Here is a 22,505-nt window from a genome sequence, read left to right as displayed (position 1 = left end):
CAAACCCAACTCCTTTAAATAGGCCATTGGTAGCCACATTGGCACCTCGGCCAAATCTAATTAGGGATTGAGCACTCGGCTGGTGTTTGTACATCATCACGTGAGCCTCCTCCCATTGCACCTAGCTCAGCTCGACATTTAGCATTTCTTTCTGTTCCTTTTTCTCTTGTACTTGTGCAGTTTCCTTTTGAAACCATCTAAACTTTTGGCCTCAACTGCTTAACCTGTGGTAGCAATTTCACTTCCAAACCACTTGCTGATTGTATTCATTGGTAACCATCTTGTATTTGTTGTCCCTAGTTTCTGATTCTTCCATGAGTGGAAACATTCTCTCCACATCTACCCTGTCAAACCCATGTATACTTTTAAAGACCCCTGGCAGATTGCCTTTAAGCCTTCTTATTTCTAAAGAAAACTCTTCAACCTGTTCAAACTTTTCTGATATCCTGTAATGTCTCAGTTCTGGTACCATTCTTGTAAACCCCTCTGCACTTTCTCTAGTGCTTCCATGTCATTTTAATAGTATGGAGACTAGAATTGTCCAGTACACTAAGTGTGACCTGACTGAAAGCAAGATCCCAGTAACATTCATGACTTCACTATTTTTTAATTCTATATCTCTAGATATAAATCCCAGCTATTTAGCACTTTTAATTGCTTTGCTGATATGTGATGCTGATTTTCATGATTTGATTACCATTTATTTTGGGGAGGTGAATTTTATCAAGTTTGGGCATTTGTGATGGTGCTTGTAAAGGAAGAATCTGTAACATTCTTTTTTTTAGCTCTTGTGGCAATGTTGCCTCTAGGATTTCAGTTAAATATAATAGTTTTTAAAAATTCATTCATGGGATGTGGGCATCGCTGGTTAGACCAGCATTTATTTTTATTTATTTTTTTTTTTAAAAAATATACTTTATTCATAAAATATCTGGAAGAACATTCCAAACCAGTTCAAAATCACCATCACAAAAGTACAATCAGATTCAACTTTTCCACATGTATCACAAGGTGCATCAATACAATCAATGAATATTACAATCATTTCAATATGGTCAATGCAGACAATCAGACAATGGTATTGGAGTTATCAACATACATCATGTTGCACACTGAGGTGCTTCAATACAATTATAATACACTTAGTATTCCCTGCATATATTCATTTTGAGCTGTACAGCCCGAGGGGCTCTCAACAGTTCCCAGCCCCTCGGTGCACTATAGCAGAAAGGTCTTAGACAGCGACCTTTCCCCATTGCGCCTTTGCGGCGGCTGCCCCAAGCTTTAGTGCGTCCCTCAGCACGTAGTCTTGGACTTTGGAATGTGCCAGTCTGCAACACTCGGTCGGGAACAACTCTTTGCGCTGGAAGACCAACATTTATTGCCCATCTCTTAATACCCTTGAGAAAGTGGTGGTGAGCTGCCTTCTTGAACTGCAGCAGTCCATGTGATGCAGGTACACCCACAGTGCTGTTAGGGAGGGAGTTCCAGGATTTTGACCCAGTGACAGTGAAGGAATGGCGATATATTTCCAAGTCAGGATGGTAGATGGCTTGGAGGGGAACTTTAAGGTGGTGGTTTCTATCATCTTCCTATTTTTAAATATTTAGATTTAGTTATATGCAAATAGTGTCTGTTTTTTATGGTTTTCTCTGTTCTCCCTCCACTGCATAAATACTGAGTGTGGCAGTAGAGTAAGATAACCAGTTGAACTGTTTAATTTTTACTTGGGTGTAAGTGTTTTTCTAAGTATGTCAAAATTCTGAGGAGTTATTCTGCTCTTGATGTTGCAAATAAGCTGTGAACTGTGGTACTACCTTACCTTGTCTCAGTCAAGCATGTTGCAAAGATTTGGTTTGAAGCACGGTTTCTTTCGCATCAGTTATCTTATCCTTTAGTGTTTCTGATGTCGAATAAATTATTAGGTTTGAATCATCAATTCGTTGTCAGTTCAACCTCTGACTGTAACAAGCCTTGACGAAAAGAATTAAGAATCAGGAATTTCTGCTTCAAACCAAATCTTTGTCAGTTTACAGCTTACGTGCAACATCCAAGAGTAGAACTCCCCAGAATTTCAAAATACTCACACCCAGGTAAAAATTAAACAGTTACGCTTTGAAGCATTTTCATGAAAGCCAGATTGCAGTGACATTTCTGACACTATTGTTAACACATGGAGAAAAGTGATACTGGGAAGCAGTTGCTGTGACCTGGTAGTCGTACCTGCAGTAACTAAAATGGCAGCGGTAATCAGAAATTCAAAAATTACACTGAGAGAAAAGTAAAAACAGGTTATTCCTGTTGAAAGAGCAAAATAATTTAAAAAGTCCAGAATGAGAAAAGGCCATTCAGCCCACCGAGCTCGATCGTTTGTGGACTTGTTCCCACACTGTTCTGTTGACACCTTACCTCCCCTGGGAAGGGGGACAAGTTCTGCTATTAATGCGTCACTAACTGTCAATCTTACTATTTGCATGTGAAAGTCCCCTCTTAAAGCTGCTAACGGAGCCGGAACCAGAGATGTGCTGGAGTTAGGTGCCCATGTGCACAAATAGCTAAAAGTTGGCGTACAAGAGCAAAAGGTAGTTACAAAGCTACGGAATGTTGGCCTGTTTCTCGAATTCAAAAGTGAGGAAGTGATTCTTCAGTTGTGTTCAGTTTCGTTGTCCTACACCATAATTTCCAGATCAGAAAGTGCTGGAAACTCGCATCAAATCCATCAGCATCTTACAAAGTGTGGGGAAAGATGCCTTAAATCATAATTCTCTGACCAAAAGTTCTACTGAAACAGCCCTTTTTGTCTTTTTAAATGTTGTTTAGTTACTTGTTTAGTTCAGTATTTTCTTGTTTGTTTTTGCCTAATATAACTGGATTTTGGAGCATCTTGATAGATGAATATTTAAAATTGCAACTGTCATTGGAATTAAACTTCTGTGAAGTATTGAGCACAATGCATTTCTAATGGATAAAGCTTTATGACAGATGATTAAAGCCCCAGCAAGGGGATTAACCTTAAGATTTACTGTCCAGGGCTCCAAAAATTCTTAAAGCAGCTCAGTGCTGCTTGTCCTGTAGATAAACTGATTGGGATAACTTCAGTTGGCTGCTGTGTGTTAAGGCATTTGAGTGTCACCTGTACACTGGTTCTGTTCTGTGAATAAAAGCAAAATACTGCAGATGCTGGAAATCTAGAACAAAGACAAAAATACCTGGAAAAAGTCAGCAGGTCTGACAGCACCTGTGGAGAGGGATACAGTTGACGTTTCGAGTCCGTATGACCCTTCTTCAGAAATAAGAAATATAGAAATGAGGTGAAATATAAGCTGGTAGAGGAGGGTGGGACAGGTAGAGCTCGATAGGGGGCCAGTGATAGGTGGAGGCCAAGAAGAGACTGCCAGAGATGTCATAGACAAAAGGACAAAGGGGTGTTGACAGTGGTGATATTATCTAACGAATGTGCTAATGGGGACATTAAGGGTAGCAAGCAGGACAAGCTAGTGGCAGATGGCCCTAGTGGGGGTGGGGTGGGGGGAAGGGATTGTAATGGGCTGAAAGATGGAGATGAAACAATAGATCGGAATAAATTTTAAAATAGGTGGGAAAAGAAAAATATATTTGTAAAAAAAATTATAAATTATTGGAAAAAGGGGGTTCTGAAAGGGGGTGAGGATGGAGGAGAGAGTTCATGATCTGAAATTGTTGAACTCAATATTAAGTCCGGAAGGCTGTAAAGTGCCTAGTCGGAAGATGAGGTGCTGTTCCTCCAGTTTGCGTTGAGCTTTGCTGGAACATTGCAGCAGGCCAAGGTCGGACATTGGGCATGAGAGCAGGGTGGTGTGTTGAAATGGCTAGTGACAGGGAGGTCTGGGTCATGCTTGCGGACAGACCGAAGGGGTTCCGCAAAGTGGTCACCCAGTTTTACGTTTGGTGTCTCCAATGTAGAGGAGACCGCATTGGGAGCAGCGAATGTAGTAGAGTAAATTGAGGGAAGTGCAAGTGAAGTGCTGCTTCACTTGAAAGGAGTGTTTGGGCCCTTGGACGGTGAGGAGGGGGGAAGTAAAGGGGCAGGTGTTGCACCTTCTGCGGTTGCATAGGAAGGTGCCGTAGGAGGGGGTGTAGGGGGTGATGGAGGAGTGGACCAGGGTGTGCCGGAGGGAATGATCCCTGCAGAAAGCTGCCGGGGTGGGGGTGAAGGGAAGATGTTTTTGGTGGTGGCATCATGCTGGAGTTGGCGGAAATGGCGGAGGATGATCCTTTGAACGCGGAGGCTGGTGGGGTAATAAGTGAGGACAAGGGGGACCCTATGATGGTTCTGGGAGGGAGAGGAAGGTGTGAGGGCGGATGCGCGGGAGATGGGCCGGACACAGTTGAGGGCCCTGTCAACCACCGCGGGTGGAAAACCTCGGTTAAGGAAGAAGGAAGACATGTCAGAAGAACTGTTTTTGAAAGTGGCATCATCAGAACAGATGCGACGGAGGTGAAGTAACTGAGAGTACGGAATGGAGTCCTTACAGGAAGTGGGGTGTGAGGAGCTGTAGTCGAGGTAGCTGTGGGAGTCGGTAGGCTTGTAATGAATACTGGTGGACAGTCTATCACTAGAAATTGAGACAGAGAGGCCAAGGAAGGGAAGGGAAGTGTCAGTGATGGACCACGTGAAAATGATGGAGGGGTGGAAATTGGAAGCAAAATTAATAAATTCTTCCAGATCCAGACGAGAGCATGCAGCGACACCGAAGCAATCATCGATGTACCGGAGAAAGAGTTGTGGGAGGGGGCCTAAGTAGGACTGGAACAAGGAATGTTCCACATACCCCATAAAGAGACAGGCATAACCATGCGGGTGCCCATAGCTGCACCTTTTATATGGAGGAAGTGAGACAAGTTTAAGGAGAAATTGTTCAGTGAGAGAACAAGTTCAGCCAGATGGAGGAGAGTAGTGGTGGATGGGGATTGTTCAGGCCTATTTTTAAATTTATTTCAATCTATTGTTTCATCGCCACCTTTTAGCCCATTTTGATACTCCCCCACTGGGGCCATCTGACACTAGCTTGTCCTGCTTGCTACCCTTAATGTCCCCATTAGCACGTTCTTTAGATAATATCACCACCGTCAACACCTCTTTGTCCTTTTGTCTATGACATCTTTGGCAGTCTCTTCTTGGCCTCCACCTATCACTGGCCCCCTATCGAGCTCTACCTGTCCCACCCCCCTCTACCAGCTTATATTTCACCTAATTTCTATGTTTCTTAGTTCTGAAGAAGGGTCATGCGGACTCAAAACGTCAACTGTATCCCTCTCCACAGGTGCTGTCAGACCTGCTGAGTTTTTCCAGGTATTTTTGTTTTTGTTCTGTTCTGTGAATGGTCAGTTTCTAGATATATGAATAGATATGTTGTGATCCACTTTATTGGCTTTGTTACTGCTGGCTATTAATGAATGTGATACCTAGGGCTATAGCTGAAACCAAAGTCTGAGGAAGTGCAAATCAGTTGCCATCTTACCTGAAACGTCTACTTTTGGTGTTCCCTTTACATGTGTTGCTTGTCTAACCATTTTTTTCAGTATCAGCATTATTTTGCATTTTGCTGTTGTGCTTTCTACCATTTTCTGGGATTACAAGAGCATGTGGTGTACCCATTAAGCGAAATGCAATGAGTGTGCCTGGGTGCCTGTAAGGTGCCTGGGTTTGTACAATTGCCAGATGTTGGATTTATGAAGCTGGATTTGCTTTGTGGGGAACTGGGCTACCATCATTGAATTTTGGTGCCTTGCAAGAACAATAGCTGAGCTAAAAGACGTGAGAATGTAACTGGAAGTGTGCAGACATGCTGGCAATTCAGAGGTTAAACCTCTAACAGTATTGTAATCACATGATAAACTCGAGTTTATGTATGAAATAATTTTGTCTCAAACAAAAATAAAAATAGCTAGAAAAACTCAGCCGGTCTGACAGCATCTGCGGAGAGGAAGTTTTGTCTCAATGGGTTGCCTTGTTGCATCAACTTAACTATACGGTTTGCGTGAAGGTGAGAGTTCATTGGGACTGATATCTCAACTAATTAACCTGAAAGGCCTGTTCTATTGCACATCTTGTTATTTGTAGAGCAGCATTGATGAGATATTTTGGAGAATTTGGCTGCATAGACTGATACTCAGAATTGGGAGAGTCAACTGTTAACTTGGCCTTTTAAAAGTTGCCTCCAAATTTTCATAAGAGCAGAGGAGCTGTCTGTTGAGTGACTTTAATTTGAATTTGTAAACAGCACCTCTGGTCCTGTCACTGGATGGCCAAGTCTAGCAATGTAATGAGAGCACCATCATCTCCAAATCAGACATCCAGATCCTGAAAGGGGCATATCAGCATTCTTTTCCTTTATTTGCACTGGGTTAAAATACTAGCTAACACCATTGTGCAGGATCATCACTGCAAAGACTGCAGCAGCTGAGAGAGAAGACTTGCCACTGCCACCTTAGGGCAATGGGAGGTGGACAATAAATTAAAAGTAAAATACTGTGGATGCTGGAAACCTGAAATAGAAAACAGGAAATGCTGAAAAGCTCAGAAGGCCTGGAAGCATCTGTGGAGAGATGTGCAGAGTTAATGAGTGTGATTTTTCTTCAGAGCTAAGCAGAGGTAGAAATGTGTAGGGATCCCCTTTTCCCTCCGAGACCCTCCCCACACTCAAGTTCGTGATACCAGATTCACAAGTGTATGGCTTGAACAGAATGACCAGCGAGACAAGTTTCACAATTGCCTTATTGAATCAACTGCAACCCCAAATTACAAAACCCAAAATTTAAAATGACCTATTCCCAGTACCCGACACAAAGTCACCACAACTCGATTAAAACTTACAAAAACAAAGGCAAAACATCACGTCCTGTCCTGAAACTTTAAGAAAAAAACCCTTCAGACCAATGTCACTACGATTTGGCTGAAACTTACAATCCCCAACGCGGCTGGTCTGTTCGATGTTGACTGGAGGCCTGAGTCAAGGTGACCAAACTCGACCCTTCTTCAAACTGCAGCCCAGATGCTTAGATCTGCTCTGCTTTTATAATAATTTAATTCACGACATGTTTAAACATATTTCCTGTTGTTCCAATGTCCATTTAGTTGATTCTAAGTAAAGTCCAGACAAATGTCATCAGCTCCTGCTGGTTGAAACAATACAGGGTTTTCCATGGAAGATGTACCCATATGAATATTATCAGTTCTCATTGTATAAGCAATTCTCTTGTTTGAGATTACACAGTAACATCACCTGGCTCTAAGGGTAATGAGGGTTTGAATGACCCTTTTCCAGTACTATTGTCTGTGATGGTTGAGTAATTCCTTGAGTGTATTGCATTGATGATATGTCTTTTGTGCCACTGTATCAGGTAATCAGACTTCTTGATTGCATTACTCAATGTCCAAACCCTTTTGACGACTCACTGTATTTGCACTAAATGTCTGAATCAATGCCTTCTGCCCAGCCCTGTACTGCTGACTGCAGCTTATCCTTTTGAAATTTATAGTTCCAATCAAGAGGTCAAAACATGTCCATGGGTTTGAAAGTATGTTCCATAAATTTCCCAGTTGGAGGTGATTTCACTCCTAAAATATGATGGATTTTATACTGTTTAAGAGGGGGTGGAACAGGTGGAGCAAAATAGAAGGTCAGGGATAGGTGGGAGCTCAGGAGAGATTGGGACTAAGATGTCATGGACACAAGACAAAGGGAGTGTTATGGTAGTGTTAAAGACTAAAGAAGGTGCTGATAGTGGCATAAAGGTAAGATAGCAGAATGTGTTAATAGCAAAACAAGGGCCAGCGTTCTGTGAAAGCACAACATGGAAACAAATGACAGATAGATTGTCCTGTTGGGGCTTGGGGAAAAAGGATAAGAAAAGGATTAAAAAATAATTAATAAATAAAACTATAATAAAAATTTAAAAATGGATTAAAACAGGGATAAAGATGGAGGAGAGAGTTCATGGTGTGAAGTTGTTGAACTCAATATTAAGTCCAGAAGGCTGTAAAGTGTGTAATTGGAAGATGAGGCGCTGTTCCTCCAGTTTGCGTTGGGCTTCACTGGAACGTTGCAGCAGGCCAAGGATGGACAAATGGGCATGAGAGCAGGGTGGTGTGTTGAAATGACAAGCGATAGGAAGGTCTGGGTCATGCTTGCAGGCAGAGAGGTGTTCCTCAAAGTGGTCACCCAGTCTACGTTTAGTCTCCCCAATGTAGAGGAGATTGTATTGAGAGCAGCAAATACAATAGACCAAATTGAATGAGGTGCAAGTGAAGCACTGCTTCACTTGAAAGGAGTGTTTGGGGCCTTGGACGCTGAGGAAAGAGGAGGTAAAGGGGGAGTGGACCAGGATGTCATGGACGGAATGGTCCCTACGAAATGCTGACGGGGTGTGAGGAGAAGATGTTTGGTGGTGGCATCATGCTGGAGTTGGTGGAAATGGAAGAGGATAATCCTTTGAATGTGGAGGCTGGTGGGGTGAAAAGTGAGGACAAGGGGGACCTATTATGGTTCTGGGACGGTGGCGAAGGGGTGAGGGCAGAGGTGCAGGAGCTAGGTCGGACTAGATTGAGGGCCCTGTCAACCACAGTGGGCGGATCAGTTAAGGAAAAAGGAAGACGTGTCAGAAGTGCTGTTTTGGAAGGTAGCATCATCAGAACAAATGTGACAGAGGCAGAATAACTGGGAGAATGGGATGGAATTTTTACAGGAAGAAGGGTGTGAGGAGCTGTCGTGGAGGTAGCTGTGGGAGTCAGTGGGCTTGTAATAAATATTGATAGTCTATCAGTAGAAATGGAGACAGGTCAAGGAAGGGAAGTGTTGGAGATGGACCATGTGAAGTGAGAGAGGTGGAAGTTGGAAGGAAAATAGATACATTTTTTCAGGTCCAGACGAGAGCATGAAGAGGCACTGATAGTCATCAATGTACCGAAAAAGAGTTGTGGGAGGGGGCCTGAGTAGGAGTGGAACAAGGAATGTCCCACATATCCCACAAAAAAATATGCTAAACTGGGGCCCATTGCAGGTACTCATAGGCACACCGTTTTTTTGGAGGAAGTGAGGCAAGTTAAAGGAGAAATTGTTCAGTGAGAGAACAAGTTCAGCCACCCGGAGGAGAATAGTAGTGGTTGGGGAGTGTTTGGGCCTCTGTTCAAGGAAGAAGCAGAGTCCTCAAACCATCCTGATAGGGATGGAGGTGTAGAGGGACTGCACGTCCATTGTGAAGAGGAAGCGGTTAGGGCAAGGAAACTGGAAATTATTGATATGACGTAGGGCATCAGAGGAATCATGAATGTAGGTGGGAGGAGACTGGACAAGGGGGAGACAGGGAAGAAATGAGTTCCATGGGGCAGGAACAGACTGACACGATGGGTCTACCAGGACAGTCTTGTTTGCGGATTTTGGGAAGGAGGCTGAAGTGGTCTGTCTGGGATTGGGAGACTGAGGTTGGAAACTGTGGAGGGAAGATCTCCTGAGGAGATGAGGTCAGTAACAGTCCTAGAAACAATGGCTTGATGTTTGGTGGTGGGGCCATGGTCCAGGGGGAGGTAGAAGTGTCTGAGAGTTGGCGCTCAGCCTCTGCAAGTTAGAGGTCAGTACGCCTGACAACAACAGCACCCTTGTCAGCAGGATTGATAACAAAGTCAGGGTTGGACCTGTGAGAACGGAGTGCAGCAAGTTCAGAAGGAGACAGGTTAGAGTGGGTGAGATGAACAGAGAAATTAAGACGGCCGATGTCACACTGACATTTCTCAGTGAAACGATTAAGAGCAGGTATGAGGCCAGAGGGAGGGGTCCAGGTAGAGGAAGAATACTGGAGGCGGGTGAAAGGATCCGTTGAACAGGGAGAAGACTTCTGCCCATTTTTCCAGGTCTAGACGAGAGCGTGAAACGGCACCAATGCAGTCACTATGTGCTGAAAAAGAGTTGTTGGGGAGGGCCTGAACAGGAAATGTTCCATAATTGGACAATAAATGTTGGCTGGACAGCCTGATCCACATCCCCTGAATATATTTAAAAATTCAAGTCGAAAACTTTGAGGTAAGTAGTTTCAAAGAAGACTTAAACTGGAATTAAATAGTTTTTAAATTAAGGTTTTGCATTCAGTTTTTAAAAAAATGTCGAATGAGCTATCTTGTTTAACATTGCAATTGTTTTTGACTAGGTATGGAAAGAGCATTACATGTAAAGTCAGATCAGATTTTACTTCAAATTCATACTAGCAAAAACTGAGTGTTTCTTTTGTTGGATTAGCATTCAGATTGATGAACATGTTGGATTTTTGGTTAGTAGAATTAACTATTGAAACTCTTCAGTAAATTTGCAGAGGCACAAAGTGCTGCTATTGTTCTGACTTAGATTACTCATTTCCTCACAGTCACATGATAGTTTCGACTGAACGAGAGGCAATTGCAGAGGGTGTAGCCCAGCTCTTCACAGCTTTTCCGCAGTGACTGCTGGAGTTTCTCCAGTTTTGCATCTTCCCGAATCGAACCAACCAACATCTGAATCTGAAGAGTAGGAAACTCGGAGAGTGTGAGGAGACCGTTGTGATTATTTCTAATGATCCAGAACTGTGACTGTACTGCTTATCAGTTAGACCAGCAACCAAGTTGAGATTCTGTTATTGTAAACTGTGGAACTTAAAAATTGTGGATTTTTGAGAGGTTAGCTTTTTGATCTTTGGCAGTGCAGTGAATTCTGTAAATCACACCTTGTGACTAGCATCAGCCATTTTTTTGCAGATGTCATTTTTAAAGCAATTATTTGTGTGAATGTTAAAAAGGCACGTTAGTTGAATGAGGAGTTTTTTAACTAAGCATAAGGGCAGCAAAACTACCCTATCCCTAGGTTGAGGCCAAGCAAGCATTCAATGCCAATATAGGTTTATTTGCCTCTAGTATTCTAGGTAAAGAACTCCCCGTTCTTAAGAGCTATTTCTTTCACAAAGCCTGAAGCCACCTTGCACTCAGGCACACACTGACCTTAAATGAATTGGGGGCAGAAAGGAAGCAAGCTGCAAGGGAAAGTGCCAGTGACCCTGATTTGGCAAATGCTCCAATGACAGCAGCTTTGCAACAGGCCTGTGTCCTGTGCTTTAACTTGTAAAAGGACTTGATGCATTGAAGGCTTTCTGTAGTTTGTAATTGCACGTGCCTGTGGCTTTGTATTGCCCCTTGTATATAAGTGCCTATTTTTTGGTTTTGTCTGTTAATACCTGCTTCACTTTATTTAGCAAGTGTTTAACTATTAACCAATCAAAGTTTGCATAACCAGTTGGCCAATTTTTTTTCATAATTACATTTTCACTTGAGAGCAACCTTAATGCAATGCAATTCAATTTTCTAATGCCATTATTGTACTGTGTGCTGGCTCATATCCTGCTGGTTAAAACTTTCACTTTGCGAGCGAATGCAATCAATGGTGCTGCCTTACCTTCTTTGGGACTTGGCTAGTAACTTTTAAGTGAAATGTCATGGTTTAGCATGGCAACCCCACTTAAATGCGCTCATAATTCTAGGAAAACAAGTTAGAGACAGTAGGATAAGATTGCATTTTAAGAGGAGCATTACCATTTGCCATATAGATAACGTCCATAGTGGAACAGGCTTGAAAATGTTGATTAAAATAAAGATTTGCATTCATATGGCACTATTCCAGGTTGCCTCGAGCCGCTTTATAACTAATTAAGTACTTTTGAAGTGTATTAACAATTTAACAGCTAGTTTGTGAACAGCAATGAAGTAAACAGCAACTTGCAATTGTATAGCACCTTTATCAAAGTAAAACACCCCAAGTACGTCATAAGCATTATCAAACTAAATTTGACAGTGAGACGTAGAGAGATGATAGAACAGGTGACCAAAAGGCTAGTCAAAGAGGTAGATTTCAAAGAGGAGAGAGAAGTGGAGAGGTAGAGAGGATCAGGAAGGAATTCCAGAGCTTATGGCCTATGCAGCTGGGGACAGCCGCTGGTGGTAGAGCGATGGAAATTGGGGATGTGCAAGAGGACAAAATTGGAGGCGTGCAGAGATCTTGAAGAATTGTGGGGCTGAAGAGGGTTACAGCGATAGAGAGTGTTGAGACCATGGAATGATTTGAAAATGAGGATAAGAATTTTATATTTGAGGCATTGCCGGTTGGGGAGCCGGTGTAGGTCAGTGAGTACAGGCACGAAGGGTGAATGGGACTTGGTGCATGCAGCAAAGTTTCGGATGAGCTGAAGTTTATGGAGGACAGGAAGTACCAAGAGGATAGTTGAATTTGGATGTAACAAAGACAAATGTAACAATGGCCCGTAGCTTCTGGTGGAATGGCAATTGATGTTGGATTGCTAATCCGTTTCTGGGGGGTTGGTGGGGTAGCCAGGTCAGGTCGGGCTGGGCCACACCTGGGGTGGTGGGGAGGTGCCATGCTGGGCCTGGGGTAGCGGGGGGCTTGGGTCATGTTTGGCCTGGGGTGGGGAGGGGGGGGTCAGGCCAGACTGGGTAGGGCCGGAGAGGATGGGGCGGGGGGGAAGGGTTAGTGTGTGCGTGGAGGGGTGGGTGGTTGGTGGGGGTGGGGAATAGTTGGGGGGGGGGGGGCCTGTCAGGAGGTAGTTGGGATGTGGCTGGAACCCTGGAGGGGCAATGGGGTGTTGGGGGAGTCCCAAAGGGGTGCAGTGTGGGATTAAGGGGTGTCCTGTGAAAAAGACCCATTAACCTAGACTCTGTCTCCTGTGTGTTAACCAATTCTCAATCCACGCTAATACATTACCTCCAATACCTTGAGCTCTTGTGCATTAACCTTTTATGTGGCACCTTATCGAATGCCTTCTGGAAATCCAAATACACTACATCTAACCGGTTCCTCTTTATCAACTCTGCTTGTTATATCCTCAAAGAACTCTAGCAAATTTGTCAAACATGATTTCCCTTTCACAAAACCATGTTGACTCTGATTGCATTAAGCTTTCTAAATGTCCTGCTATTTCTCCCTTAACAATGGACTCTAGCATTTCCCCAATGACAGATTTTAAGCTGACTGGCCTATAGTTTCCTGCTTTTTGTCTCCCTCCCTTCTTGAACATGGACATCGCATTAGCGGTTTTCCAATCTGCTGGGACCCTCCTGGAATCCAGTGAGTTCTGAAATATTTCAACCAATGCCTCCACTATCTCTGCGCAGCCACTTCCTATAAAACCCTTGGATGCAGGCCATCAGGTCCTGGCTACTTGTTTGCCTTTAGTCCCATTAGTTTGTCAAATACTTTGTCCCTCGTGATAGAGACTGTTACAAGATCTTTCCTCCCATTAGTTCCTTGCTTATCTGATATCTTTTGGGATGTTTATACTGTCCTCCACCATGAAGACAGATGCAAAATATCGGTTTAAATTATCTGTCATTTCCTTGTTCCCCATTATCAATTCTCCAGTCGCATCCTCCAAGGGCCCAACGCTCACTTTAGCTACTCTCTTTCCTTTTATATCCCTGTAGAAGCTCTTGCTGTTAGTTTTTATATTTCTTGCCAATTTACTTTCATAATCAATTTTCTCCATATTTATTAGCTTTTTAGTCATTCCCTGCTGGTTCCTAAAAAAAAATTCCCAATCTACTGGCCTACCACTAGTTTTTGCCGCTTTGTATGTCTTAGTTTTTGTTTGGATACTCTCCATGACCACCTTTGTTAACCACGGGTGATTCATCTTTCTCATCGAGTCCTTTTTGACTGGGATAAATTTTTGCTGAGCATTAAGAAATATCTGCTTGAAGGCCTGCCACTGCTCATCCACAGACCTTCCCCTTAGTCTGTTTCCCCAGCCTGCTTCAGACAACCCTTTCTTCATACCTCTGTAATTGCCCTTATGTAAGCTGAGGACACTGGTTTGAGACGTGAGCTGCTCACCTTCAATCTGAATTTGAAATTCTACCATGTTGTGATTGCTATCCCCTAGACAATCCTTAACTACGATATCTCCTATTAATCCCATCTCATTACACATTACTAGATCTAAAATAGCTTGTTCCCGTAGGCAGGATTAGCAATGAGGTTCTGCTGAGGGACTGTGAGCAGCTCAGGGCTAAATTAAAAAGCAGAACCACAAAGGTAGTAATCTCCAGATTACTACCTGAGTCACATGCAGATTGGCGTAGGGTAAATAAGATTAGAGGGGTAAATGCGTGGCTGAAAGATTGGTGTGGGAGGAATGGGTTCCGATTCAGGGGGCACTGACACCAGTGCCGGGGCAGGAGATAACTGTTCAGTTGGGGCAGGCTTCATTTGAACCATGCTGGGACCAGTGTCCTGGAAAATCATATAACTAGAGTTGTAGGTAGGACTTTAAACTAATTGTTGTGGGGGAGGGTTCAATTGAAGGGAAGTTTAAAAAATCAAAAAGAAATGAGAGAGCAGAGGTGCAGGGTAGTGAAGAGGTGATTCTTGTCCTCACTTATCACCCCACCAGCCTCCACGTTCAAAGGATTATCCTCCGCCATTTCTGCCAACTCCAGCATGATGCCACCACCAAACACATCTTCCCTTCACCCCCCCGGCGGCTTTCCGCAGGGATCATTCTCTCCAGGACACCCTGGTCCACTCCTCCATCACCCCCTACACCTCAACCCCCTCCCATAGCACTTTCCCATGGAACAGCAGAAGGTGCAACACCTGCCCCTTTACTTCCCCTCTCCTCACCGGCCAAAGGCCCAAACACTCCTTTCAAGTGAAGCAGCATTTCACTTGCACTTCCCTCAATTTAGTCCACTGCATTCGCTGCTCCCAATGCGGTCTCCTCTACATTGGACAGACCAAACACAGACTGGGTGACCGCTTTGCGGAACCCCTTCGGTCTGTCCGCAAGCATGACCCAGACCTCCCTGTCGCTTGCCATTTCAACACACCACCCTGCTCTCATGCCCACATGTCCATTCTTGGCCTGCTGCAATGTTCCAGTGAGGCTCAACGCAAACTGGAGGAACAGCATCTCATCTTCCGACTAGGCACTTTACAGCCTTCCGGACTTAATATTGAGTTCAACAATTTCAGATCATGAACTCTCTCCTCCATCCCCACCCCCTTTCCGATCCCCTTTTTTCCAATAATTTATAAAAAAAATTTTTTACAACTATTTTTTTCTCTTCCCTCCTATTTTGAAATTTATTTTGATCTATTCTTTCATCTCCACATTTTAGCCCATTTCGATCCCTTCCCCCCCACCGCACCCCCACTAGGGCCATCTGCCACCAGCTTGCTTCCCTTAATGTCCCCATTAGCACATCTTTTAGATAATATCACCACCGTCAACACCCCTTTGTCCTTTTGTCTATGACATCTTTGGCAGTCTCTTCTTGGCCTCCCCCAATCACTGGCCCCCTATCAAGCTTTCCTGTCCCACCCCCTTCTACTAGCTTATGTTTCATCTCATTTCTACATGTCTTAGTTCTGATGAAGGGTCATACGAACTTGAAACGTCAATTGTATCCCTCTCCGCAGATGCTGTCAGACCTGCTGAGTTTTTCCAGGTATTTTTGTTTTTGTTCTAGATTTCCAGCATCCGCAGTATTTTGCTTTTACCTTAGGTTCTGCTGGTGTTGCTGGTCGGCATGAGCTTCCCCTCATTCTCCTTTCCATATCTCTTTTGCATAACTCTTAGTTCCTTTCTCCTTCATGTACTTCCCCTTCTGCCATTTACCTCAGCTGCTTGTGGTAGTGAGTTCCGCATTTTTAACCACACTTTGGATAAAGAAGTTTCTCCTGAATCCCTTACTGGATTTATTGGTGCTTTTCTTGTAGTTAGGGCCCCTATTTTTTTAAGGTGGGAGAGAAATTTAGGGAGAAATAAAGTTGGAAGACAAAAAATCTATGCAGAACAGCAGTGGGATCAGGAAGGGATTAATTATAATTCTATATAATGGTGATAACCTAATACTTCACAATGTACACTGTGTTCATTCAAATTATAAGTATCTGGCATGCATGGTAACAATGCACGCTTTGCTGCAAAGAAAACAGCAAACTTCTCTGCATTAAAACCATGGTTAGGGTTGCTAAACTGCCTGGAGTCTCCAAGAATGAAAGGTTAATCTCCTGGACATTGCTGCCAGCAACTCAGGAGGAAAATCATAGTGGCAAAAAAAATCACTGACCAGGTCTGGCAGGTAGAGGTGAGAGGTCATGGTAAAAGCTCCAGGACTATGTCCAACTGGAGTTGGCCGCCCCACACATGATTGATAAAGATGTTATAGAAAGTAATTTACGTGAGGTTTAAGTTGCAAACTACAGCCTCAAAATGAATTGTTAAATTGCAAGTGTTTTTAAATTTCCAATATAATTCTTAGTACAAAAAAATTTCAGCCACGTGTACACAGCTCCACTGTTCTGTCCTAGCCAATACTTATCCCTCAACCAGCAGATTATCTGATCATCTAATTTATTTTTGTGAAACTTTACTATGCACAGTTTGGCTGCTGCAATTCCCCACCTTACAACAATGTCAACACTTGAACAGTGCTTTATTGGCTGCATAGCACTCCAGGACTGGGATCTGAAGTACGTCTGAGGACCTGAATGGTGCTATATAAATGCAAGTTTGTTCTGCCTTTTCAGTGTTCTGGGCAACTAGTATAACATGGCGTTCTGTGCTTTGTGAATGGAGCTTCTGGTATGCCAGCAACCTCACTATATGCTGGCGTTATACTATGGGTCACGCTCTCTTGTGCGCTCCGCCTCCTACCCGTCCAGCAGATAGGGCTAGAGGTTGCGAAAATAATGAAAAGACGAATTAAAGGCACTCTATTTGAATGCACACAGCATTTGCAACAAGGTAGATGAATTGACAACACAAATAGAAGTAAACACCTATGATCTAATTGTCACTGCAAAGACAAACTGCAGGGTGACCAGGACTGGGAACTTAATATGCAAGGGTATTTGACATTTAGGAGGGAAAGGCAACAAGGAAAAGGAGGTAGGGTAGCGCTCTTATTAAAGGATGAGATCAGTACGTTAGTGAAAGAGGATCTTCGATCAGAAAATCAAGATGTAGAATCAATTTGGGTTGAGCTAAGAAACAGCAAAGGGCAGCAGACATTGGTAGGAGTTGTTTATAGGCGACAAAACAATAGTAATGCAAGGCATGGTATAAATCAGGGAATTAAAGGTGCAGCAATCATGTGGCGGGGGTGGGGGGGGTTCAATCTACGTATAGACTGGGTAAACTTAATTATCATTAATGCTGTGGAGGACGAATTCCTGGAATGTCTGAGGCGGTTTTCTAGAACAGTAAGATAAAAGCAAAATACTGCAGATGCTGGAAATCTGAAACAAAAACAAAAATAGCGAGAAAAGTTCATCAGTTCTGATGAAGAGTCATATGGACTCGAAACGTTAACTGTATTCCTCTCCGCAGATGCTGTCAGATCTGCTGAGTTTTTCCAGGTATTTTTGTTTTTGTTTCTAGAACAGTATGTTGGAGAACCAACAAGAGAATGGGCAATTTTAGATCTAGTATTGTGCAATGAGAAAGGGTTAAGTAATAATCTTGCAAAGTAACCTTTAGGGAAGAAGGCCCATAATACGATAGAATTTTACATCAAGTTTGAAAGTGATGTAGTTGAATCCAAAACTAGGATCTTAAATCTGAACAAAGGTAACTACGAAGGTATGAGGAGCAAATTGGCTGTGGTAGATTGGGAAATTACATTAAAAGGTGTGATGAGAGACAGGCATTAGTAGCATTTAAAGAATTAATACATAGTTTACAACAAATTTACATTCTTTTGAGGCACAAAAATCTAGCAGGAAAGGTGATCCAACCATGGCTAACGAGAAGTTAAAAATTATATTAGAGCAAAGGAGTTGGACATAAAGTTGTAAAAAAAAAAGTAGTAAAACCTGAGGATTGGGAGCATTTTGAAATTCAGCAAAGGAAGACCAAGAAACTGATCAAGAAAGAAAATAGAATATGAAAGTAAACTAGCAAGAAACATAAAAACGGACTGTAAAAACTTCTCTGGCGTGTAAAAAGGAAAAGATTAGCAAAGACGAATGTGAGCCCATTACAGGCAGAGACGAGAGAATTTTATAATGGGGAATAAGGAAGTGCAGAGGAATTAAACAAATACTTAGTGTCTTCATTGAAGAAGATGCAAAAATACCTTCCAGGACTACTAGAGAACCAAGGGACTAGTGAGAATGAGGAACTGAAGGAAATTAGTATTAGTAAAAAAGTAGTACTGGAGAAATTAATGGGACTGAAAATTGATAAATCTCCTGCACTTTCCCAGAGTGTTGAAAAGTGCTGTAGATTTAGTGGATGCATTAGTGATCATCTTCCAAAATTCTATAGATTCTGGAACAGTTCTTGGAGATTGGAAGGTAGGAACTATAACTCCATTCTTTAAGAAAGGAAGGAGAGAGAAAATTGGAAACTACAGACATGTTAGCCTGACATCAGTAGTAGTGAAAATGCTAGAATCTCTTATAAAGGATACTTAGAAAATAATGGTAGGATTGAGCAAAATCAACATGAATTTATGAAAGAGAATCATGTTTGACAAACCTGTTGGAGTCTTTTGAGGATGTAACTAGCAGAATAGATAAGGGGGAAACCAGTGGATATGGTGTATTTGGATTTTCAGAAGACTTTTGACAAGATCCCTTACAGGGAGTTACTAAGCAAAATGAGGGCACACGGTTTTGGGGTAACTTACTGGCATGAGAATTGGTTAACAGACGGAAAACAATAGGAATAAATGGGTCATTCATTCTCAGCTTGGCAGGCACTGACTTGTGGGGTACTGCGAGGATCAGTGCTTGGAGCCCCAGCTATTCGCAATCTATATCGATGATTTTGATATGTGGACCAAATATTTCCAAGTTTGTTGATGACACAAAACTAGGTGGGAATGTGAGTTCTGAGGATGATGCAAAGAGGTTTCAAGTGAATTTAGACAGGTGAAGTGAGTGGACAAGAACACAGCAGTTGGAATATAATGTGGAAAAATGTTAAGTTAACCGTTTTAGTAGGAAAAACAGAAATGCAGAGTAGTTCTTAAATGGTGAGAGGTTGGGAAGTGTTGATGTCCAAAGGGACCTGGATGTCCTTGTTCATAAATCACTGAAAGCTAGCATGCAGGTGCAGCAAGCAATTAGGAAGGCAAATGGTATGTTGGCCTTTATTGCAAGAGGATTTGAGTAAATAAGTGTTCCTGCAATTGTATAGACCCTTAGTGACTGCACCTGTCGTATTGTGTACAATGTTAGTCTCCTTACCTAGGGGAGGATATACTTGCCATAGAGGGAGTGCAACAAAGGTTCAGACTGATCCCTGGGATGGCAGGATTGCCCTAATGAGGTGAGATTGAGGAGACTGGGCCTATATTCTCTAGAGTTTAGAAGAATGAGGTGATCTCGATGCTGCATACAAAATTCTTACAAAACTTGACAGGGTAGATGCAGGAAGGATGTTTTCCCCTGGCTGGGGGTGTTCTAGAACCAGGGGACACAGTCTCAGAATAAGAGAGAGACTGTTTAGGACTGAGATGAGGAGGAATTTCTTCATTCAGACGGTGGTGAATCTTTGGAATTCTCTACCCCAGAGGGCTGTGGAGGCTCAATCAATGAGTATGTTCAAGGCAGAGATTGATAGATTTCTGGATATTAAAGGTATCAACGGATATAGGGATAGTGCAGGAAAATGGTGTTGAGGTAGATGATCAGCCATGATCTAGTTAAATGGCGAGCACACTCAAAGAGCCGAATGGCCTACTGCTTTTTCCAGTGTTCCTATGCTCATCGATCTCACGCTTATGCACTTGTAGGGACTTATGGTGGGCTAGGTTCCCAGTGTGTCACGCCCAGATTAAAAAATGTGGGCTGTGTTTTCCCAATGGGCTTCGTGTGGAATGTTCTGTGGTAGAAAGCAAATTTTCCAGGGGGAGGAGTTTTTGAGAATGTCATTGTCACTCCCACTTGGATTTCTGAAACTCGCATTCTAATTTTAGTTAGTGTGTTGAACAGAGATCTCAAATTGGATGAAGCTTTACTGTAGAATAATAGATAAGGAACTTTGTTTGAAAGCTTAATTTCTGCATCAGATCGGGTGACCCTGCTGTGAAATATCTGCACTTGTCACTAGATGAAGCAGCTAGATAAGGGACTTGTGTGGGCACTTGACCTTGGAGGGAGTGCAGCGTAGACTTATTAGAATGATACTTGAGTTCTAAGGGTTAAATTATGAGGAGAAATTACACATCAGGGTCGTATTTTTTGGTATTTAGAAAGCTAAGGGGTGATTTGATCAAGATTTTTAAGATATTAAGGAGAAGCGCTAGGATAGAGAGGGAGAAATTATTTCTGCCCAAGGGTGAGCCTAGGGCTATGAGACATAACCTATAAGTTAGAATTAAGATCTTTCAGGGGTGAAGCTAGGAAACACTTCTATGCTCAAATGATAGAAGTTTTGCAAACTCTTCTGAAACCTAAATTGATTTTAGGTTAATTATTAATTTTTAAGATCAATAGATGTTTTGTTAACCAAAGGTATTAAATGATATGAAGTTAGGTCACAGATCAGCCATGATCTCATTGAATGGTGGAACATGCGTGAGGAGTTAGATGCTCTCCTCCTGTTCCTGTGTGATAACAGCCTCTGCTTATTAAGAAAACAACCCAGTAATCATTCAGGACTGTTTGAAGGGTAACCTTTGTTTTAACCATAGTTTCATTGTGGACGACTATTTTCATTGTAAACTGGAGTCTCACCGAAGCAAACTATTGATTTTGGCTTGAAGTCTTGTAACTTTTACCATCCATGTTTTAGGTCTATGCACTATTTACGGTATCCCGAACTGCATATATGAGAACTATTATAAATACTGTCTCACATTGTCAAATTAGTGCTTTTTTTTTGAAGTATACAAAATAACTGGCTGTTGCAAGTTGAGTAGGATGGTTGTAATTATAGCTGGCTTTACTAATTAGTTTAGGACTGTCTGCCATGTTAGGGGCAAAGAGCGTGCATGTAACCCAAGAGAGTTAAGTATGTCCAGGTCCAAAGACTTCCCCAACCTGAGAGAGCACAGACTTCCCAGTAAGAGAATAAATTCAATGTGCCAAGTCATTCAGTATCCAGTTGTCCAAGGGAGCCGAGAGGAAGTGAGCAAAATAGAACAGGTTCATCAGACTAATGCAGTATTGGAGGCCATGTTAGGCCAAAAGCACTGATCCCGAAGTAGAGCCCAAGCTATCAGGTTGTTCTGTTTCAGGGACAGATTACTGATTTAAGAAATACTCTTAAAAAGCAGAATGTTGGCGATTTTAAACATCGTCTGGACTGTGATGGTGGAGATAGCATTGTGTGCCCTGTTGATCCAGGAACGTGACGAGAGTGACAGTTGATTTTTTTGTAAAAAGCAAAGCTAGTTTTTCGGATGGGAAGCATTTAGAATCGCTCAAATCCAATAGTTGAAGCAGGCTGCAGTGTTGTTGCCAAGCTTACTCACTTTCCAGGCAAGCACAACCCTCACTGCAGCTTGTGCTTGAGGTACATAGGCCCTTATTCTGTAACTTTTTATAGTGAGTGGAAGCACATCAAGAAAAAGTGCAGGAGATTTTGGGATAATACATCTTTTAAAGGCACCTTGGGTTTTTCCTGGGTACACCTTGGGCACTTAGAACCATGCAGCCTTGTCCTTCTATAGACCATAGAGAGCAAATGGCCTGATAATAGATGATCAACATACTGTGATTCCCAGTTAAATGTCTAAGAATCAATGGATGTCCAGTACCTTGAACAGATCGAAGGTTATTGCTAAGTATGGAAATCCAAAAATGCTCCTTGTTTACTACACCTTCAGGTTTCTATAAGTTTATGGTCATTCGCTTGAAATGAAAATACATTTACCATGTTCCAGAAAATGAATGTATCCTGATGGAGCCAGAAGATTTGGTAGTAATATACTCAAGTACCTTGCACACTTCATGTTGACCCAGTTACAGGTAGGATTAATTGCCAAGACTAAAAGAAAATGTAATGTTATGGAGGGAGTTAATAGAAGTGGGGTTAGCAAAAATAGGTGCTATTAACCAGTGGCCCCAAACCAAGACTGTTGGACAGGTCTATTTTCTTGTGGAACCAGCAGGAAACAAGCCTGTTCTTCAGGGATCAGCAGATGATTTTCAGAAATTGACCCAGAACTCCAGCAGCTCTGTTAACTTCATCAAGAATTATGTCTAAATCAAGTGGCCTTTCATAGAAAGGGAACTTGTACTATATAGTGCTTTCAGAATCTCAGGCTATCCCAAAGCACTTTACAGTCAACAAAATCCTTTTGAAGCAAAGTCATTATTGTAGCTGGGAAGACGCTTAATATAGAGAAGGCTCTAAGCTCAAACAAAAACAGAAAATGCTGCAAAAACTCAGCAGGTCTAGCAGCATCTGTGGAGAGAGAAGCAGAGTTAACGTTTTGAGTCCGTATGACCCTTCTTCAGAGCCGTATGGACTCGAAA

General features: G+C 42.5%; 1 protein-coding gene across 6 annotated transcripts in view; it reads left to right on the top strand.

Annotated features, from left to right (window-relative positions):
- LOC144668036 (progranulin-like) overlaps window positions 1-22,505 on the top strand; it is an 84,253-nt gene that overhangs the window by 4,560 nt on the left and 57,188 nt on the right. Inside the window, exon 1 of one of the 6 annotated variants that reach the window (XM_078529768.1) lies at window positions 10,549-10,553. The exons of 3 other annotated variants lie outside the window; for them this stretch is intronic. Coding sequence is in view for 1 of the 3 variants with exons in the window: in XM_078529762.1 (XP_078385888.1) it covers window positions 21,918-21,995 (78 nt within the window). In the remaining 2 variants the exon portion in view is untranslated. Of the gene's footprint in view, window positions 1-10,548; window positions 10,554-10,661; window positions 10,685-21,908; window positions 21,996-22,505 lie in introns of those variants that run through there. 2 more of the 6 variants (XM_078529766.1, XM_078529762.1) reach the window with 2 other exon arrangements.

This window comes from Cetorhinus maximus, chromosome 25 (genome assembly GCF_964194155.1).
Source record: "Cetorhinus maximus chromosome 25, sCetMax3.hap1.1, whole genome shotgun sequence".
NCBI classification, from domain to species: domain Eukaryota; kingdom Metazoa; phylum Chordata; class Chondrichthyes; order Lamniformes; family Cetorhinidae; genus Cetorhinus; species Cetorhinus maximus.
Note: the sequence above shows the minus strand (reverse complement) of the source record. Positions and strands in the feature narration are given on the sequence as shown.